The sequence below is a fragment of the Gymnogyps californianus genome, chromosome 2 (assembly GCF_018139145.2).
Source record: "Gymnogyps californianus isolate 813 chromosome 2, ASM1813914v2, whole genome shotgun sequence".
NCBI lineage: Eukaryota > Metazoa > Chordata > Aves > Accipitriformes > Cathartidae > Gymnogyps > Gymnogyps californianus.
Window position 1 is genome coordinate 17304582 of NC_059472.1, and position 17717 is coordinate 17322298.

Here is a 17717-nt window from a genome sequence, read left to right on the forward strand (position 1 = left end):
AAAAAGTTGTATTTCTTTATTCAGTCATAATAATCTTCATCACCAAGAACAGTAAGTCCCTAGTCATCTGGAGCTTGAGTATCTATCTATGCACATAGTTAAGATTTTGTTCAAACACAACTAAATAACTCAAAGGTTTTAATAACTAAGTAATCCCATAAATTGTAATATTGGAGGAGAAGGCTTTACTTATATCAGCAATGTAGCAATGCTAATCATATCACCCTTCACAAAACAGCTGCTAAGGAGAGTTCTAACTCCTGATTTTAGTAAATCATTGTGTTTCAAAATTTCTTTTGTTTCACAAAGCAAATAAAAAATTGTAAACAAGTAAGGATTTTTATTGCCTACTCTCAGTCTAATTTTCAATATGTTACAGAACTAAAGTACAACAGTTAGCCCTGAAGCTTTCTCAATTGTATTGAAAAATGTTTTTTAAAACTACGAACAAGGAGGATCACAATATAAATTTGACATGTTAATCTCCAATTTATCTCCAGTCGGTAGATCTGATTAATTTAGGTTTTGCTACCTCTTTACAGTAGTCAACTCTATCATAACTGTAGACTTTTTATTTAAATCCTCTTGTAAAAATAACATAGAAATGTAGAAATACACATACTGATTCCAGTTAAGACATTATATATTTGTTTCCTCTGTCCCAACATATTCCCAGTATCTTTGCGCAAAGGTTGCTAATGTAAGAGAACACAGAGCATTACAGGACTTAAACGAGAGATTTAAACCAGAATAAACTACTGCAGAAACAGAGAGACATAAAAGTATGCTCAAAACTTTCAGCTCATATAAACACACTAATCCAATATAACTAAGTTAATAACCCAATTTTCATTTTTCTTAATATAACAAATATGTAGAGGAAAGAAAATACATCATAATGAAGATTTGCTTAATTTTCCTTGAAACAAGGTAGACACTACAGAAATCATATCAACACTGTACTCCTGTCTAGGTAGTGTCATATGTCTGTTAGTAAATATTTGATTAGGTATAATTGACAAAGAACAAAAGATTTTTAGTATTTCCAGATGCTCGTATACTAATATGTGTTAGTTAGTTGAGCCATCATTAACACCCAGAAAGCGCACTGTCAAAATTATCACAAATGAATGCTGGGCTGAGCATTCAGGGCACTGAGACCTGAACTTAGAAGTTTGGACATCCATAAATTTCCTTGCCCTGACTCCATTTTTTTTTTTTTTCCTTATAGCCTTCTACTTACATTTAGCCAGTACATTAATAGAGTAAACATCTGATAATCAAGTCAATGTTAATTGCAAAAGTGCTCCAATTGTAACAAACATGTCTGATGAAAATAGTTTTTCCCTGAATGAAAATACATCTTTCTAAACTTGTTGAGAAACAAAGTAAAAAATTGATCTTTCTCCTCATGTTTCTTGTTCACCTTTATTTTGCAGGGGAAAAAGGAGGGGAAATCAAACTGAAATGTTCATCAGTTCATTAGTGCTTTTCCACCAAAAATGGATGCTGAAAATACTTTTTTTGTCCATCAATTGACATTTATAATTTTTTTTTCTCCTTATACATTAAAGAAGACTTCCATATCATGATTGAACATGTCAGATATAGACCTGAGGATACATTTCTGCGTATTCCTTATCATTTCACACTGTGCTCACAGCCTACTTGTATAACATATATTTCTTTGACACTGTTTAGCTCTTCTAACATACCAATCTGTCACTCTTTAAAGAAGTTTTGCAAAGATCTCTATAAGATATATGATCTTTCAGTGAGTTAGCACCAAAACGAACACTTCATAAGCTCTGTCAAACAGTGATTTGTGCGGGACTGCAGCAGGCTATTAAACTTATCTTTTCCTAGAACATTTTTCTTTTTCTCAATAAAAGCAGAGAATTTTGAAAGTATTTAAAAGTAGAAGCCGAAGAGGTGTTGTTCAAGTAGTTTCTCAATAGAAATACCAGTAAGTTCAGAGACATGACTGGCATGGCTGTTTCAGTATTAACCTGTCATGTAGAGATAGCCAGAGAAACAGTGGCCTACACAGATGTCTGATGAGAAGTTAATTCAAATTTTGAGTTATTTTAATCATAAACCTTTCTCTCCCCTCAAATTATTACCATTTCTACTCATTCTAATAACAGATTAGTCAAGAGAGGAATGACCCACAGCAGGTAACCTGAAGGGATGGGGATAAAAGTAGTTGTTATTCTGGCTGCTAACATGAGAGAAGGCTGACTATATGAGTTCAAGCTTATATTGGTTAAAAAAGGAGACTTTGAAGGAAGAAAGTTAATATGTCTATGCCACGTGAATTACTCTGCAGATGCTCTCCATCACTGTATCTATAAAATAAGATTAAGTGCCTTTTACTGCTTATGTCTCAAACACAATTATTTTGATGCAGAAATAACAAATGAAACTTTGATCTCTGCTCCTGCAGGACTCAGACTACAAATTACAAATAGCCCTTTCTAATTTAAAAACCTCTGGAAAAAAAAAAGATACCCATAATAGTCCATAGCCCAGAGGCAATAGTGTACTACATCATGTGCATTACTATATTATTTACTTTTTCACTATTAGAGAGAAAAAAATTATAATTAAACACTTTTCACCAAGCCCCACAAAGGATAGCTTATATAAAGCAGTTCCTCCTATGCCAAGTGATACTTGCTTATAGAAGAATGTTGGTACATATTCAGCTTTTTTCAGACATTTTAAATCATTCCTGCATAAGGAAATTATATGTTTCATCAGAAAATACAGTACTTTCTTTCTTCCATGCTTGAGAATTCTTAAAATGTTTTCCCAAATGTGCCAGGGAACTTGCCTCCAGCATAAGGCAAAGCACACACAAAGGCTCGAGAGATGTTCTCTAAGAAATGCACAAGCCCATGCAACAAAGGTGATAATAGAATGCTGAATACCAACACTAATGTTAATTCTTGCAAAAGGAAAATGATAGCATAATGCTGAAATAAAGTAACAATTACAGATAACTGCTTCCCAAGTGAAGGTCATCTGGGAATTCTTATTAAAAGTGAAAAGCAAAGGTGGCGTAGATGGGAAAAGTAGACTTAGTGCTTTTGTTTTTTGGAGTAGAATGTTCTTTTCCTCCCCTGTGGAAAGCTGACTGTTTTGGAAGGTACAATATTGTGGGTGCACAGCTCAGCACTGAGTTATAAACCAAAGTTCTATGGAATGTAAGTTATTCAAAGGTTTTGTGCTTGCTCTTGATGAATGGCCTGTTGCAGATGTTTATTTATTCACATTATTATCCATTAATTTGATCACACTGTCTTTCCTGGTTAATGAATCATCATGTAAGTAATTTGGACAAGATCAGTAATGTTGTATTATTTCACCTTATGCGGTAGAGTCATTAGGCCATAATGCAATTCAGCACTGCAAAATTATCAGTGTAAGTACCATTAAAAGCAGAATCATGCATATATCCTTGACCCAGGATTTTTAAATGTTCTCGTGTCTGGACATTTTTAATGAAAAATTCATATTATACCCAAGATGAACATTAACCAAAGAGACCTTTAATAATAAAAAGGACTTTATTAGGTAGCTATCTGCTTCAGACCTTAAAAGTATGATTATGGTTAGAGGAAAGACTCTGAGAATAGCACTTTATTACGTAAGATCTGCATTTTTGATGTATTTCTGAGTCATATCATAAACACTGAGAAAAATGAGCAAAATAAACCAATTTTTCTACTATTAGTTGTACACTTTTAATGATAAACTTTCTCTTGCTTAATATATCAGCGGTGTTTTCAGCTATATTCTGCAGCATCGTTGAGTACAGTTTGATGTAAAGAGAAGGGATTACACTTCCATCCTGATATGGAATGGAGATTTTATTTCAGCATTTTGATAAAAATATTTTGATTCACAATAAGACATGTTGTATTTGAGAACGTAAAATTTGTACTTTACATTTATTTATACATTACCACAAATTTACACTCTTGAGAGTATGAATACATATTAATGACAGCTATGCAATACACTAAAACATGGCTAACTGAATAAGCTATATCATATCCATACATAGTTTGAAAGATGTGCTGGTGCATCATGAAGCATTCATGAAAATACTTTAAAAGGAAGCTTGGATTAAGGATTTTAAATTTCACCTCATGTGCTGAGACCTTGCGGCACACAAAAGGATAAAGAGTTTGTGTTTTCTGAAGAAGATGTTTTGTTGAAAGGATATGATAAGAACATTCAGAAAAATAATTACAGCAATATAATCTTGACTAAACAAAGGCACTGCCTAACCACTACATATCCTACCTATTGAGCTGTAGTCTCTACCTGCCAGTCGAAAAGAAAAGACCCCTAAAGAGTTTGGTAATGTCCTCATGACATCCCAGAAGGCTGATTATGACCCTTTGCCATCAAATGCAGTAAGGACATTAATTTTATCAAGAAATGGTAGTGCTGGAAAAACAACTGTGATATAGATTTTGGAGGGAATAATGATTCAATCTTCTAAAGGAAAATTCTAATCCATAGAACTTTCTAAATGAAAACTAAATTAAAGAATTAAGGCCCACCTTTCTTTTGTCAAAAAGTCTACAACAGAAACATTTAGAAAATAAGTACAGGGATATAGCTCTAATTTTGTAAATGTGTTTTCTGTAAACAATGTCGTTAAGGAATCCTTCATACCAGCAATAATGGTGGAAACCAGACTGAAATTTCACTGTAAGAGATAGCATGTCCTTTGAGAAAAAGAAGCAGGTAGTCAATGAAGTGATCCAATTGCATCAAACATTTGTACTTCTAATAGTCTAATAGTAATTCTATATATAAACATATATATACCAACACAACACATACATATGCAAAGCATACGTAATATATATAAAAAAATTGGAATTTTATGTTACCACTGATATATATGGAAAGAAATGTTTGTTACTCTGCCAGGTCATACAACAGCTCTGAATGTTTCAGGTGCCACCTAGTGCCCAGTTCTCATGTGTCGAAGTCCCTTTCATGAGGAGAAAAATGATTTTCTTTGTGCCCTTTTATGCCATTATCTAATGATATGTCCATGACACATCCCATATCCACATCTTATACTTTAAATTCCAGTTTTAAACCCTGAGTGATTATTTCTGTAGCAGAAACAATTTTTCTCTTTTTTTTTTTTTTTAAGTTGAAAAGTTCAGCATACCAAGTTCTCTACCTTCAATGTTAAGACACAATTTGTGAAGAAGGCCTGTGGCAGGGAAACCTTGGCTAATAAGTCAGACATGAGGCACGGTTGATTAGCCATGGACATGTGTATGTATCCTCAGACTATATACTGGTCAGTTCAGATGACCTTTGCCAACAGGAAGCTGGAAGAGCTGTTGCATACTTTCTTTTTAAGACTAGCCAGTCTCTAGTTCATAATCATTTAAACCATAAATCTTTCAGATTAGCCTTTATAACAGTTTAAGAGTCAATTCCCTAATTAGCAAGACCTATCAGTGCTCAAGTGCCAACTCCTACATTTCTTGTCTCCTTAAGAAGTCCCAGTACTTTTCCACAAAATGTGTTTCATTTCATTCTGTTCTCTGCTTTCAGTATTCCTATCATCTTGAATATAAAACCTATACATCTTACTAATATTTGTGTTACGTCTTGCATAATGGAACCCTAATTTCAGTAGGAATCTAGATATGACTACATCAAATACATAAAATCAATGAAATTAATTTGACATATGTATCTATTCTTGTCTGTGAAATTTGTGTGGAGACACTATCTATATGATACCACACAACTTGTTTGTGCTATGTCATCTTCCTTCAGTGGATAAACTGCCTTTTCCTAAATTCAGTTAGCTTTTTATATCTTTGGTTACTGTAAATTCTCCAGGTAAGGACAGCCAGTGAGGAACAATGCAACATTTATAAAGTACCTAGCAAAAGGCAAAATAAGGTAAGGCATTGAGGCAACAGTGGAATCAAAATAAATAATACTATGAGATATTTCTTACTATAACAATTCAGAAATTGAAGATGAAGTTCTTCTGTATAACTCTAACAGGCATAGTAAGAAATATATATTGCAGAAGGAATAGTGATATGGTATAGGTTTTAGGATTATTTTCTATTTTAGATTGTCCTGGGCTCTGAAATTATCTTTGCTCTGTAATTACAACAGCCTCTTCCCAGCTGCCTACAGAATACAGCTATGCCAAAAAAGTGCTCAGAGTCACTGCAGTCTAAATGGAACAATCCTGTTATGACTCATATATGGACATATCTACACAGCCATTTCATGGCAGGCAGGGTGCATCTGTCTGGGCTTCATCTACCTGGGAAGCTGAACAACCACCACACGTGGCAGATACAGTACCTCAGGCTTTTGACTATACTGATAGGGTTGAATACTTTCAGAACACTGTGGACGGAGCAATCTCTGAGACAATACCCATTCCTAAACTTCGTGTAGTCTCCAGTGGTCTTTCTCAGTCCATGCGCTATGTGAATTTACCTTCCAATCATACTCAGGGTTTAACTGGTACCCTCAGCAGCTGTACAGGAATTTACTGCAGATAAAGCTTTAATCGAAGCCAAGTGGAATTTGGTAAAAGCAAATAAGGATGGCTGATGCTGTTAACTGTACAGCTCTCCTAGCTAACTATTCAGTCTTTACCTGTTTGTCATTCTCTTCAGGTAATACTTTAGAAATGTGTCTGATGGGGAAATGTCAGATTTCACCATATCTACTGAAGCTTACAATCATATTTTTGTTGATTTCACTTGGTGTTGGAATATGCTGTCATATGGTAAAATTAGTGACTGCCACTGTCTTTTTGCATGGTCTTTCAGCTCTCTAGTGTTATTCTGCGTCTTCGGCTGATTTAAACAGATATTCCAAACAGTGTATTGCATGTGAAGGGAATGTATTGCAAACCCTGGACCATTTCTTGTATTACATTTGTCATGCTCACTGTATCAACGTTACTACAGTACTACAATTATCACTTGTTTCTTTCACATATCCTGGAGGGTTTTTTGCTGTATTTCTTGTTGCTGTTGTTCTCTTGCTTGTAGAAGAATTATATTAATGCAGTTCTAATTTACTTAATACTGAAATGGGTTTGTTCCTATAAAAATAACATACAACTTTAATGCTATAAATAGAAACATTCTTGTATTACTTGTAAAGAAGGCAAATGCAGTGAGTGTTGCAATGTACTTAGAACCAAAATCAAACCCAGTATAAAAATCTACATTTAAAGTTCCCTCAGGACACAGTTTTAAAAGACACCCTTACACTAATCAGTGGCTTTACTTCAGACAATCAAGTTCCTCTGTCACTTTTTGGCATGAAAATAATTTCAAAGGGAAGAAAAAAGCAAAATTATGTCGTTCATTAAAAAATAGGTAAGAAACTATGCAATGTAATTAGCTGTATTATCTTTAGTGAACAGTAGAGACCCTCGGTGAGGTTATTATTACAAAGATATTTCTCCATCAAGAAAGAGCAATTAAGAACAGGAGAAGAAAAAACGTATTTTACCTTGTTTTCTTTTAGGGAAAAAAAAGAAATCTTTCTCACACTTCCTCTTGCCTGCTTATTTATAGGTAGATACCAGAATATGACAGTCTCTTCTGATTGACCCACACAAAATGCAGAAAGTAAAAGAAAAAATTCAGAGAAGTTTTGGTTGTTAGACAAACTGTTATTTCTATTACTGCTGTAAACAAACGTGAATTTCAGAATAGTGACTCTTCATTCTGCACTTGTATCTTGAGATAAGAGATCTGTTGGAATCAAGGAATAACCACTTTTATTGTTGAATTACTACAAAGGAGAGACCTGGATTTTGGGGGAGGGGAATTTTTTCATTTAATCTCTGTTTTAATAAATCTGTATTTCTCATGGTGGATCTTTCAAAGCATTCATTTATAATGTCTCTTTCTTTGCTCTCTGAACCATACATATTTGTGCAGTTAAATTGCCACTTAGATATTAAGTTTTTCATTTTTTCCTGCACTGCACTGATATTGCCTACTCTAAATTTTTCTCGTCGTTTCCCTCACTCTGTAAACCCAAGTGGGACAGGTATGTATATGTACTTTTCAATATGTGTGTAGGAAGACAATGGTATTTCTATATTTATCAGTTAATTCTTCTAGTCCTTTTTAGATCTAAATCTAGACCGTGCTTACTCATATATTCAGAGTAATGTGAATGAGGACAGAAAAGAAAAGAAAGTAAGAAAAATATACGTTTTGAGAAAAAAAGCAAAATACTATGGGGTAGAAACTGCATCTAAGTTACTTTTTTAGTTTATAAAACCTTTGGAAAACTATGTGCAACTAAAATAAACCATTACGAGATTTTATATGGGTGAATTTTGGACAACTGAGTTTCAGGCTACTTCATATTGCTAAAAATGTATCATCTTTCCTAATATTTGGGACCCTTGGAAAGTATAGCACTCATTATATCCACACACATACTACGTGCAGCGCTTCTGAAATCAGTCTTTAGTCTTCAATACCAAAGCATTCTTGCTTGTTGATAAGACAAACTACATATGCGTTGCTTTTCCAAGGGATATCTGCGTACAGCCATGTTCTAGTATTTCCAGTTACACCAAGCCCTGTCCCAAAAGACAACTGCAGTGGTCCTTAGAATGGCTTATTCCCTGGGCAATACTCAGGTTTGTCTGGCAGAGGAGTTACTGTTTGGAATAGTAGACACAAGTGAACAAGCAGTCTAGGACTAGCGCCATGCGGTAATACAGGGAGATATCCAAACTGACAGTGCAGGGATACCAGGAGTATTCAATTTCAAAAGCAATACATGAAACAAATATTAGCCTCTATTGGGATATTTCATAAGTTTTTCAATGAGTGAGTACTCATGAAGATATACATTTGATATTGACAGTGTTTCTCACTTTAGGTTGTGAAAAATGGGGTCATAATGATTTGTAACAGCTGCGAACAAAAACTGTGATGAAGACATGGATCAACCCCTTAAAAAAAAGACAAAATTCTTTATGTTCCTAAATTTCTAATATCAGATTTAGTGTGTGAAGAACATTAATCTTCAGCAGAGAAAATATAAATAGTTTCCACTGAGCTGAATGCAATGTAATGATATGACAAATGCATTTTTTACTGGAATATTTGCAAATACTTGTTCTGGATATTTGGACAGCAAATTACAAATTTCATACTTAAACAGTTTAGGGAGGACAGGTGCTACTCTTGATTTTATAAATAACATAAAAGAAAAAATTCCTGACTTAAAATCTGAATAAAAAGAAAGTGAATTTGAAATTTCCATATATGGTTATGACTTGTTTCTCCTTGGGTGAATGCTGAGAAAGAGTTTCAACTTCTGCCAGCCTTGTTTTTGAAAGTATTGTCACAAAGAAGTTATATTTAACATGATTTAATTTGAATAGCTTATTAATTAGTATTTATAAGTAGCTGAATTTCTACTAATTAAATTCTTTAAAGGAATGTGTCTATTCTTGCTAAGCAGAACTCTCTGAAGCATATTTTACCCACAGACTTTGAACAGAATTTCCATTGACTTTAATAGGAATTAATGAAATAGAAACTTATTGAAAAACATTGAAGGATATTTTGATCTCGGTGTTGTATCATAATGTAAAAAAAACCCAGAGGACAAATAAGTTCATACGTACCTCACAGGTGGAATATTGATTTAAAAAAAAACATTTTGGTTTTGTGCAAACAAACAATGTACATGATTTCAGAGACAACTGACAATTAAATCTAGGACAAAGAAAATTCTTACTTGAAGAGAGATTAAAACAATTGGGACAGCTTGTTTTAAAAAGGATATGAGCAACAAAATAAATAAAACACACAAAAAATATAAAAAAGTAGGATGATGTAAAAAATTCAGTTATGCTTATTTTCAGAGTACATGAACAAGGAGAAGTTCAACCAAATTACAATGTGGCAAATTTAAAAGAAAATACTTTTCCATGCTTCATATCATTACTGAATATCAGAATGTCACTGAAGTCAAGAATCTCTGCAGATTTGAACAAAAATTACAATCTAGTTTTGCAATTCCTGTGTTCCCTGACAGATAACAATCTTAAGGTAACAATCCGTAGCTTTAAATGGCAGGGAGTTGGTATTAGAGTGTCACATTCAGTTTGAAAATAGGTACTACCTATCAAAGAAGACTAGTGCAGTTACTTGGTGAATTACACCCCCGCCCTCAAAATAATGCACTTGTATATGTTCAAAATGAAAATATTCACAGAAGAAACTAATATATTTTAAATTGCACAATTTATTTTCTACTTTATTATCTAGAATCAGGAACAAAATGACTTGAAGTGTTAGAAGTAATAACATACTCACTAGCTACTTTCATAATATTAAAAAAGTTAATGGAAAATGCCAAGTATTCTTTTTAGACGAGTCATAGACTATTGCAACTGGAAAATTAGTTTTATTTTAGAAAGAGGGTGATTTTTAATTAGTGCTTTAAAATATAATATAATTTCATAAGAATATATTGCCTTCTGTGGGTAATTCTTGGTGAGACAGCAGTAAGAGTAAAGCAAACAGTTTTAGGCATTGACTGTTAAAGGCATCACAAATGTTTATATTCTTCATTTCAAAGGATGGGGAATCTTTTTGTGACCTTTTTACAAAGCACTAAGAAATACAGGCCTCTGAAAGTTCTCATCTTCTTGGAGAAGCCAAAAATAAAACCACTGTGTACAGGCAGAGCTTTCAAGTTAATATAATATGATTCATAAGATAAACAAAATCCACAGGATGATATTCTTACCTCTATTTTGACATGCTGTGATGATAAATAATAACTGGAGTGGCCTTGAAAACCTTTAAAGGATTTAAGAGAAATCCCTTTGAACAAATATGCAGGAGTCAACTGCAGCGTTGCCTTCTTAGTAAAGCTTGCAAGCAGATTTGAGGACAGGGGAGTTTTGTTGGAGGACAGAACACTTAGCTTGATAAAGCAGTAGTAAGAATATCAGCCATTTAGGTGAGCTTTGAAGGGACCGAGATGAGACAGGCTGTCTTCTTACTTCTGTGTTGTGTCCTTGTGCAAGGCAATGAAAGTCAAATCCAGAAAGAAAGCAATAGCAGCAACAACATCAGCAACTAATCTGCACATTTAACATATTCACATCAAAACATGACTGGTACAGCAAGTCTTGCAGATGAACACATTGTTAGCATATATTTTATATAGAGCATATATATGTATAGACATGTATAGCATTTATAGCATATATAGCATATATATATGACTATACTGGATTCTTCCTTTTAATAACTGTTACATAGTTTTGTTTCATGGCTGGTATCAGAAATCTAATAATATATCCTGGTTCTTGGTAGTTCTTGGCATGGAAGTTTTACAATATAACATATCTCTTGAGCCATACTGCTTGTTTTGATAACCATTTATACCTTTTTTCTTTAATTGAAACCTACTATAACAGTTCAAATTATTTTTTCCATACTATATTGAAATATATTTATACACATATATATATGTGTGTGCCTGTGTGCACACACTCATGAGCACATCAAGGATGCAGAAGAATAATTTAGTTACATGGAACTCAGGAGAAGAAATTAAGACAATACATATATACCCTTCTGTTCTTCCATCTTGTTGCCTTACTTTGTGGATTAGGGAAATTTGCCATGAATCTAAGTACAGGTTTACCTGATTTGCGTCTTCCCTGTTATCATTAGGCTGCTAAATATACTTGGTACAAGCTTTGAAGAGCTCAGGATGAGATTATGAAACCTCTTTTGCTCACACTTGTACAAAATCTATCTTTTTATGTCCATTAACTAAAGGACTTCAGCAGTAAATGATGGGAAATATTGTATTCAAACTATTTATGATGCTGAAGCATCAGTCAAAAGGGTACACAGCTGGAGTGTGAGTACCACCTAGTAAAACTGAACTCTAATTAATGTCCTCAGAGATCAAGCTAACAGCAGAGCCATGACTCATGTAGGATTCTCAATGGTTTAAAGCTCTGCATTAGAGTAGAAGTCACCCATATCTATGGTATTCCATATGTTTAAATTAACCAATCCTTTGCTCAGAAATCAGTCACCCACAGTATCTCATCACTTTTGCCTCTTTCTCTAAAACCATTCAACAGCTTCCTGATCATGCTCAGGCTTATGTTTGTTAAAACCTTCTCCTAGTGTTCTGTCTTGAGTACTTTTATTTATTCTTTCAAATTTTGGTTGATTCGAATCTGAAGTTCTTTTGTGTCTGTATTACAGTTTTGTTTATTATTTTACATTTGTATAACTTGAGTCAGAAATATAAGAAGTTCCTTTGTTTCCTCTTCCTATGTAATGAGTTCTTTGCTATCAATTAAGAAAAATATATGAATATATCTATAGCTGGAGCTTAAGGAAAACCTCGTGCTCATTTTCATATAATATTCTACCTTTGGATATGTGGGTGCATGAGCAGATACTTAATAGACTAACTCAGTAATGGCTTTTCAGTGTTAAGTGTTGTATAAATATCCATGAAAACACACTATCTGCCCAAAGTTGCCATAATTTATGTGTTCTATATTCTTCAGCAAAATGCAGTATTGATTTATAAAAACATTATAAGTAATAAAAATATGTCTTCTCCAGAATTACAGAGTAGTTCCTGTGGCAATCCAGGAGTTCCACCAAAGGGTATCTTGTACGGTACAAGGTTTGAAGTTGGTGACAAAATCCGATACAGCTGTGTAACTGGATATATTTTGGATGGCCACCCTCAGCTTACTTGCATAGCTAACTCTGTGAATACGGCATCATGGGACTTCCCCGTTCCTATCTGTAGAGGTAAGAGAAATGCTACAGTAATGTTCTCAAATATATACATTATATTTATTATTATGAACAACTTTAATTCTCTGTTTTAATTATTAACTTTGAGACTGTGATTAAAGAAAGAAAAGCCTTTTGGAATATTTTGATCTCTTGCTCACATATATGATGTATCTCAGCATATGCACCTACTAATTTTTAAGTCAATATCCTATTAAAAAGATATTTCTCATTTATTTTAAAATATATGTAATGAAATAAGAACTACAAACCTAGTAATAAGTAGAATATAAATGTCTGTGTTCAACATGTTTACAACTACGGGAATGTGAAGTTGGGATCCATTAATACTTCCTAAGGACTGACTTTTTGTCAAGCATTAACTTGGATATTGAGCAAACAGAAGTTTGAAACTACTGAAACAATTAAGTTAGAGGGACTTCCCCTCATTCTCAGTCAGTTTTGATATCTTAAGATTTCTGTATAGGATATCCCTTGTATTCTAAGAAATACTGTAGGTTAATTCCTTTTCCCTAGGTCACATTAGCAGTAGTAGGGAATACTGTTTTATGGGTAAATCTTGTTTTCTGAGACTATTAGAGAGAAATAATGTTTGCAGAGTAATGACAGAAGCTAAGCTGATAAAATGGAGAAATTATCACTACTATACACAACCAAATACAATAAAGATAGTATTTTGGCCTAACACTGTTATGTCAGGCAAGCTTGAGACCCTTTTCTGGATTCACAGGTTAACTTTACAGAATGCAACATTTATATTTGTCTAAAAAATTTGATGCAGTCTTGCAGGGGCTACAAAAACATTCTGACTGAAATTAGTATTCTGATAAATTTCTGATTAAAAAAATCAAAATTCAGTTGGGTTAAAACCTGGTTAACCAGTACCACAAAAATTTAGTTACATATGGGAAATGTGTATCATTGGAAATACCATTCTCTTGTTTCCTATTCTTGGCTTAGAGCTATTTAATATGTTTATCCATGATCTTGAAGAAAATACAAAGTTATTACTAATAATACTATTTTCTAGTAAAATTTTTCATAACTCCCGCATCTTACCCCCTACTTCCCAGAAAAATGCTAGCTAATAATGAAGAAGATACACAATCAAGGCATAAATCCAAATTTTGTTTGTGGAGATGCTCATAAAAAAGATTGGATGAGAATAAGTTAACTTGTACAAAACTTACATTTGTAACAAGGTTGAAGGCTAATGGACTTCGCTGTAGACCATTGTTCAAATTCTTGATCTGCCAATTTTGAAATGAATTGGCATAAAAAACTGTACTCTTAAATGAGGAAGGTGGGACACTTGAACCTGATGCTTCCACTTGCCAGTCAGTCATCACAGTCACAGTGTTACATATGCTTTCTTTTGATACATTTTTCGGTAGAACTTTGGATAGATTTTATTTTTATTCTAAGGGGTTGTGAAAATACACAGTGTAACTTTGAACTGGAATTATAAGCTCCTGAAGTAGTCCTGTGGTTAAATATAACTCTAGTGTGTAAGCAGAAGACTATCACATAAGAATATGAAAAACATATTTCTTTTTATTCATGGTTAGGGAGGTCATTATCTGAATAGTGTCACTCTCTAGGGCAAAATAAGGTTGACAAATTGGAAAAGATTCAGCAAAAGAGGAAACAAGTTGTGTTAGGTTTCAAAATTGTCATTTTGTCTAGAGACTGAAGGAACTCAAACTTTTCAGTGTATGTGAAAGAGGATGAAGAGGTGACTTGATTTACTGCAGAAACTCATGCAGAAGGAAAACCTTTTCTGGAGAAGACAGTTCTCTAATCAATAGCAGTGAAGAATCTAAGGGATAAAAGCTTGACAAATAAAAAATAAAAAAACCCCAACGTACACATTTTAATAGTGGTGGTTATGAATTATTGAAGCATAATGTAGGAATGTGACAGATTCTTGATGTAAGTTTTAACATCAGGCATAATGGCTTAAAGGCTTAATGCACCAAATTACTGTTAAGGTATTTTTGGTCTATGAAAAAAATTTTAACTAATTATTTTCAATGGTTCCTTCTATGAGTCTATGTTTGATAGCAGAAACATCTAACTTTACATTTAATGCAGAGACCTTTGTGGTTCCATTCTAATGAATTTGTCCTTATTTTGTCTAATGCAATTATCCAACACAGAATTCTGCGGAAGGTTGCTAAAGATGATTACCCACTAATGAGCTTCTTATCTCTTTCTCTCTGTTTGCCATGGAGATTCTCTTTGATTAAACACTCATCTTTAAAGAGTTCCTCTGATAAATGTCTTATTGTTCCCGCCCAATGTTCATTACATCTAAAACAGAGAATCCTGAGACAAACAAGTGAAGTGGTGTGTAATTTTGAGAGTATATGTATAAGAATTATTTTTTCTCAACACTAAACAACTTGGCTACTGGTTTTTGGTAGATGGCCAGGTCTCTTCTAGACATGCATATCCTAGTTGTTCATTTTAATTGGTTGCATTGGGGAAATACAGAGTATTTCAATGTCATGACCTAGGAAATGTCATAGTTTAATTTGTTAGAAAAAAGCCCCAAGAATAGCACAAAAGTATACTTTATCCAATATTAATTTGGGTTTGTTTGTTTGTTTGTTTGTTTTTACCTATAGGAAATTAATTGAACAAAGCTCTGAACTTACAGCATGCTTAGATGTCAGCAGAGTTAAGCTCATAGATGTCTTTAGATTATCTGTGTGTAATTGTCCTTGTCATCTGCCTCTTGTAATTCAGAACAAGTAAATTTGGGGAGTAATTTTTTTTTAGATCATTGCTTTTACGTTGCCTTCACTTTGAATGAAGAGATCAGGAGGAGGTCATGCTTGTGTTTTAGCAATGTAATTCTTACAGATTGATGTCTCAATGACGGGAATTTAATTCGAAACAACAGTGCTTCGTATTGCCACAAACATCCATACATGAGACCCTATTACATGCTTATGGTTTAAATTTGGTGCAAAACGCCGATATTTGTATTTTAAGTTACACATTTTTGGGCCAAATTTTACTCATGAAGAAAAGAGTTATTCCTCAAATGGCTTCCTTTTTCTTTACTAATCTCTATAGGATTGTATTGCAAAATCAGTGCACATACCCAACAATTGCTTTATTTCATATCCTGTTTCTCAGTGAATGCAGTTCAAATGCACAAAGTTTTTCACCTGTCATTTGCATGTTCTGACATTCATTAAAATACTGTAATTTTTATTAGATTTACTAGAAGTGCAAAAAAACCTTAATTAAAAGAAAACTAAATTGGATTTATTGTGTTGTGGTCAATTATACTGTGCACAACCCATGACTAGTTTTTAAATAAAGTCTTCTTCCTTGACAAATTAATTTTGATAAGGTTTTTTTCAACAGTGAAACATGACAGCAGCTTTATCATATCACCTATTCCTGAGATAATGTTGCAGCTTGCAGTTTCTCCATAATGCAGCAAGCTAGGAATAATTTACTGAGGTTAATAAATAAGGTTACACTTATATATAATATTGTCATTCTATAAAGGTTATAATAATTAGACACTTTCATAATCAAGGAAGTATTCTGACTTTTAAATTTTTAAAGTTTTTCTTATTCCAGGGTAAAATGGATGTTATAAGAATCTTCATTCTAAAACTGGGGTTTTTTTAGAATTCAGAAATTTCAAAACAGAATATAGTTTCATTTGTATTCCTAGAAGTTCTATTAAAATATTTTCACTATTTACTGTACATGCAGCTACAAAATGTTTGTCACTATAAAACTTCTGTTCATATTTTTAACAAGAGGCTTTGTTTTTCCACTTGTTTGAATTGACATGCATTTTGGTCAGACAAGCGCACAACTCACTGACTGTAGGTACTTTTTTTACATGGACAAAATGCATTTCTGCTTTTTTTGATTATTTATCTGGGAGGATATTGAGTTATTTTTCCATATTTTGTCATGACAGGTAAAAGACTAAAGAGGTTGTTACTAAATTCCAAGTCTGAGAATTCTGTAATTCCCCTGCAACATATATATATGTACATATAAAGATATGTTTATTTCTGCCTATCTGTATAGATTTATACTTAATTTCTTCTTCTTCAGTGAATTTATTCCAAATAAACTGAATCAAGATATTTATAAACTCATATTTTTAAAAAGTGATCTAACTGGTGTCAAATTTGAATATTAGAATATTCAGCTCACTATCGAAGTATTTTGCTATTTCCTGTGTGCAGAACACACTGGAGAGGAAAACTGAGTTGTAAGTCACTGGTATAATTCTGTGACTATATAGATACATGACTATACATATTTCAACTACATGAGGTAAGTTTTAAGTCAGATAAAACAGAGAGCATCTTCAAATGAAATAAAAGTATACCTAAGAGTCTTGTAGACCCTCCACTACACTTTCTTGAAGGGGTATATCTGTTTATATGTGGCCTATAATAGTACAGAATTTTGAAAAAAAAAAGAATTAAATTTCACATAACTACCAAGAAATATTCCTATAACAATATAAGCATTTCACAGACAGATAAATTTGGTTGCAGGTAGGTAAATGATTTTATGACAGCATGGCAAGTAGAACCTAGTAATATAAGCAGTAAATAAGCTGACTCTGCCTTTGTGCCTTTGTTGTAAGCTGGGCTTTGTAGGCTGTGGAGAGAACAAAGCAGGAGATAAAGTCAAAGTACTGCACTTGATGCCATGCAGTGCATTAACTAGTGGAACTGACAATATACACAGAGGAAAATAAAGTGCACTGACTTAAAAGCAGGAATAAATTACATTTCACGGGGAACGAGCAGCTTTTTGTCTGAAGCCAGTTCTTATATACAA

The 17717-nt window shown here is 33.3% G+C and overlaps 1 protein-coding gene across 3 annotated transcripts in view; it reads left to right on the forward strand.

The window, feature by feature from the left end:
- The window catches only part of CSMD3 (CUB and Sushi multiple domains 3), a 748293-nt gene that overhangs the window by 155060 nt on the left and 575516 nt on the right, over positions 1 to 17717 (forward strand). For all 3 annotated transcript variants that reach the window (XM_050890742.1, XM_050890743.1, XM_050890744.1), the window contains exon 4: positions 12681 to 12875. In XM_050890742.1, coding sequence (XP_050746699.1) covers positions 12681 to 12875 — 195 coding nt within the window. The remainder of the gene's footprint in view (positions 1 to 12680; positions 12876 to 17717) is intronic.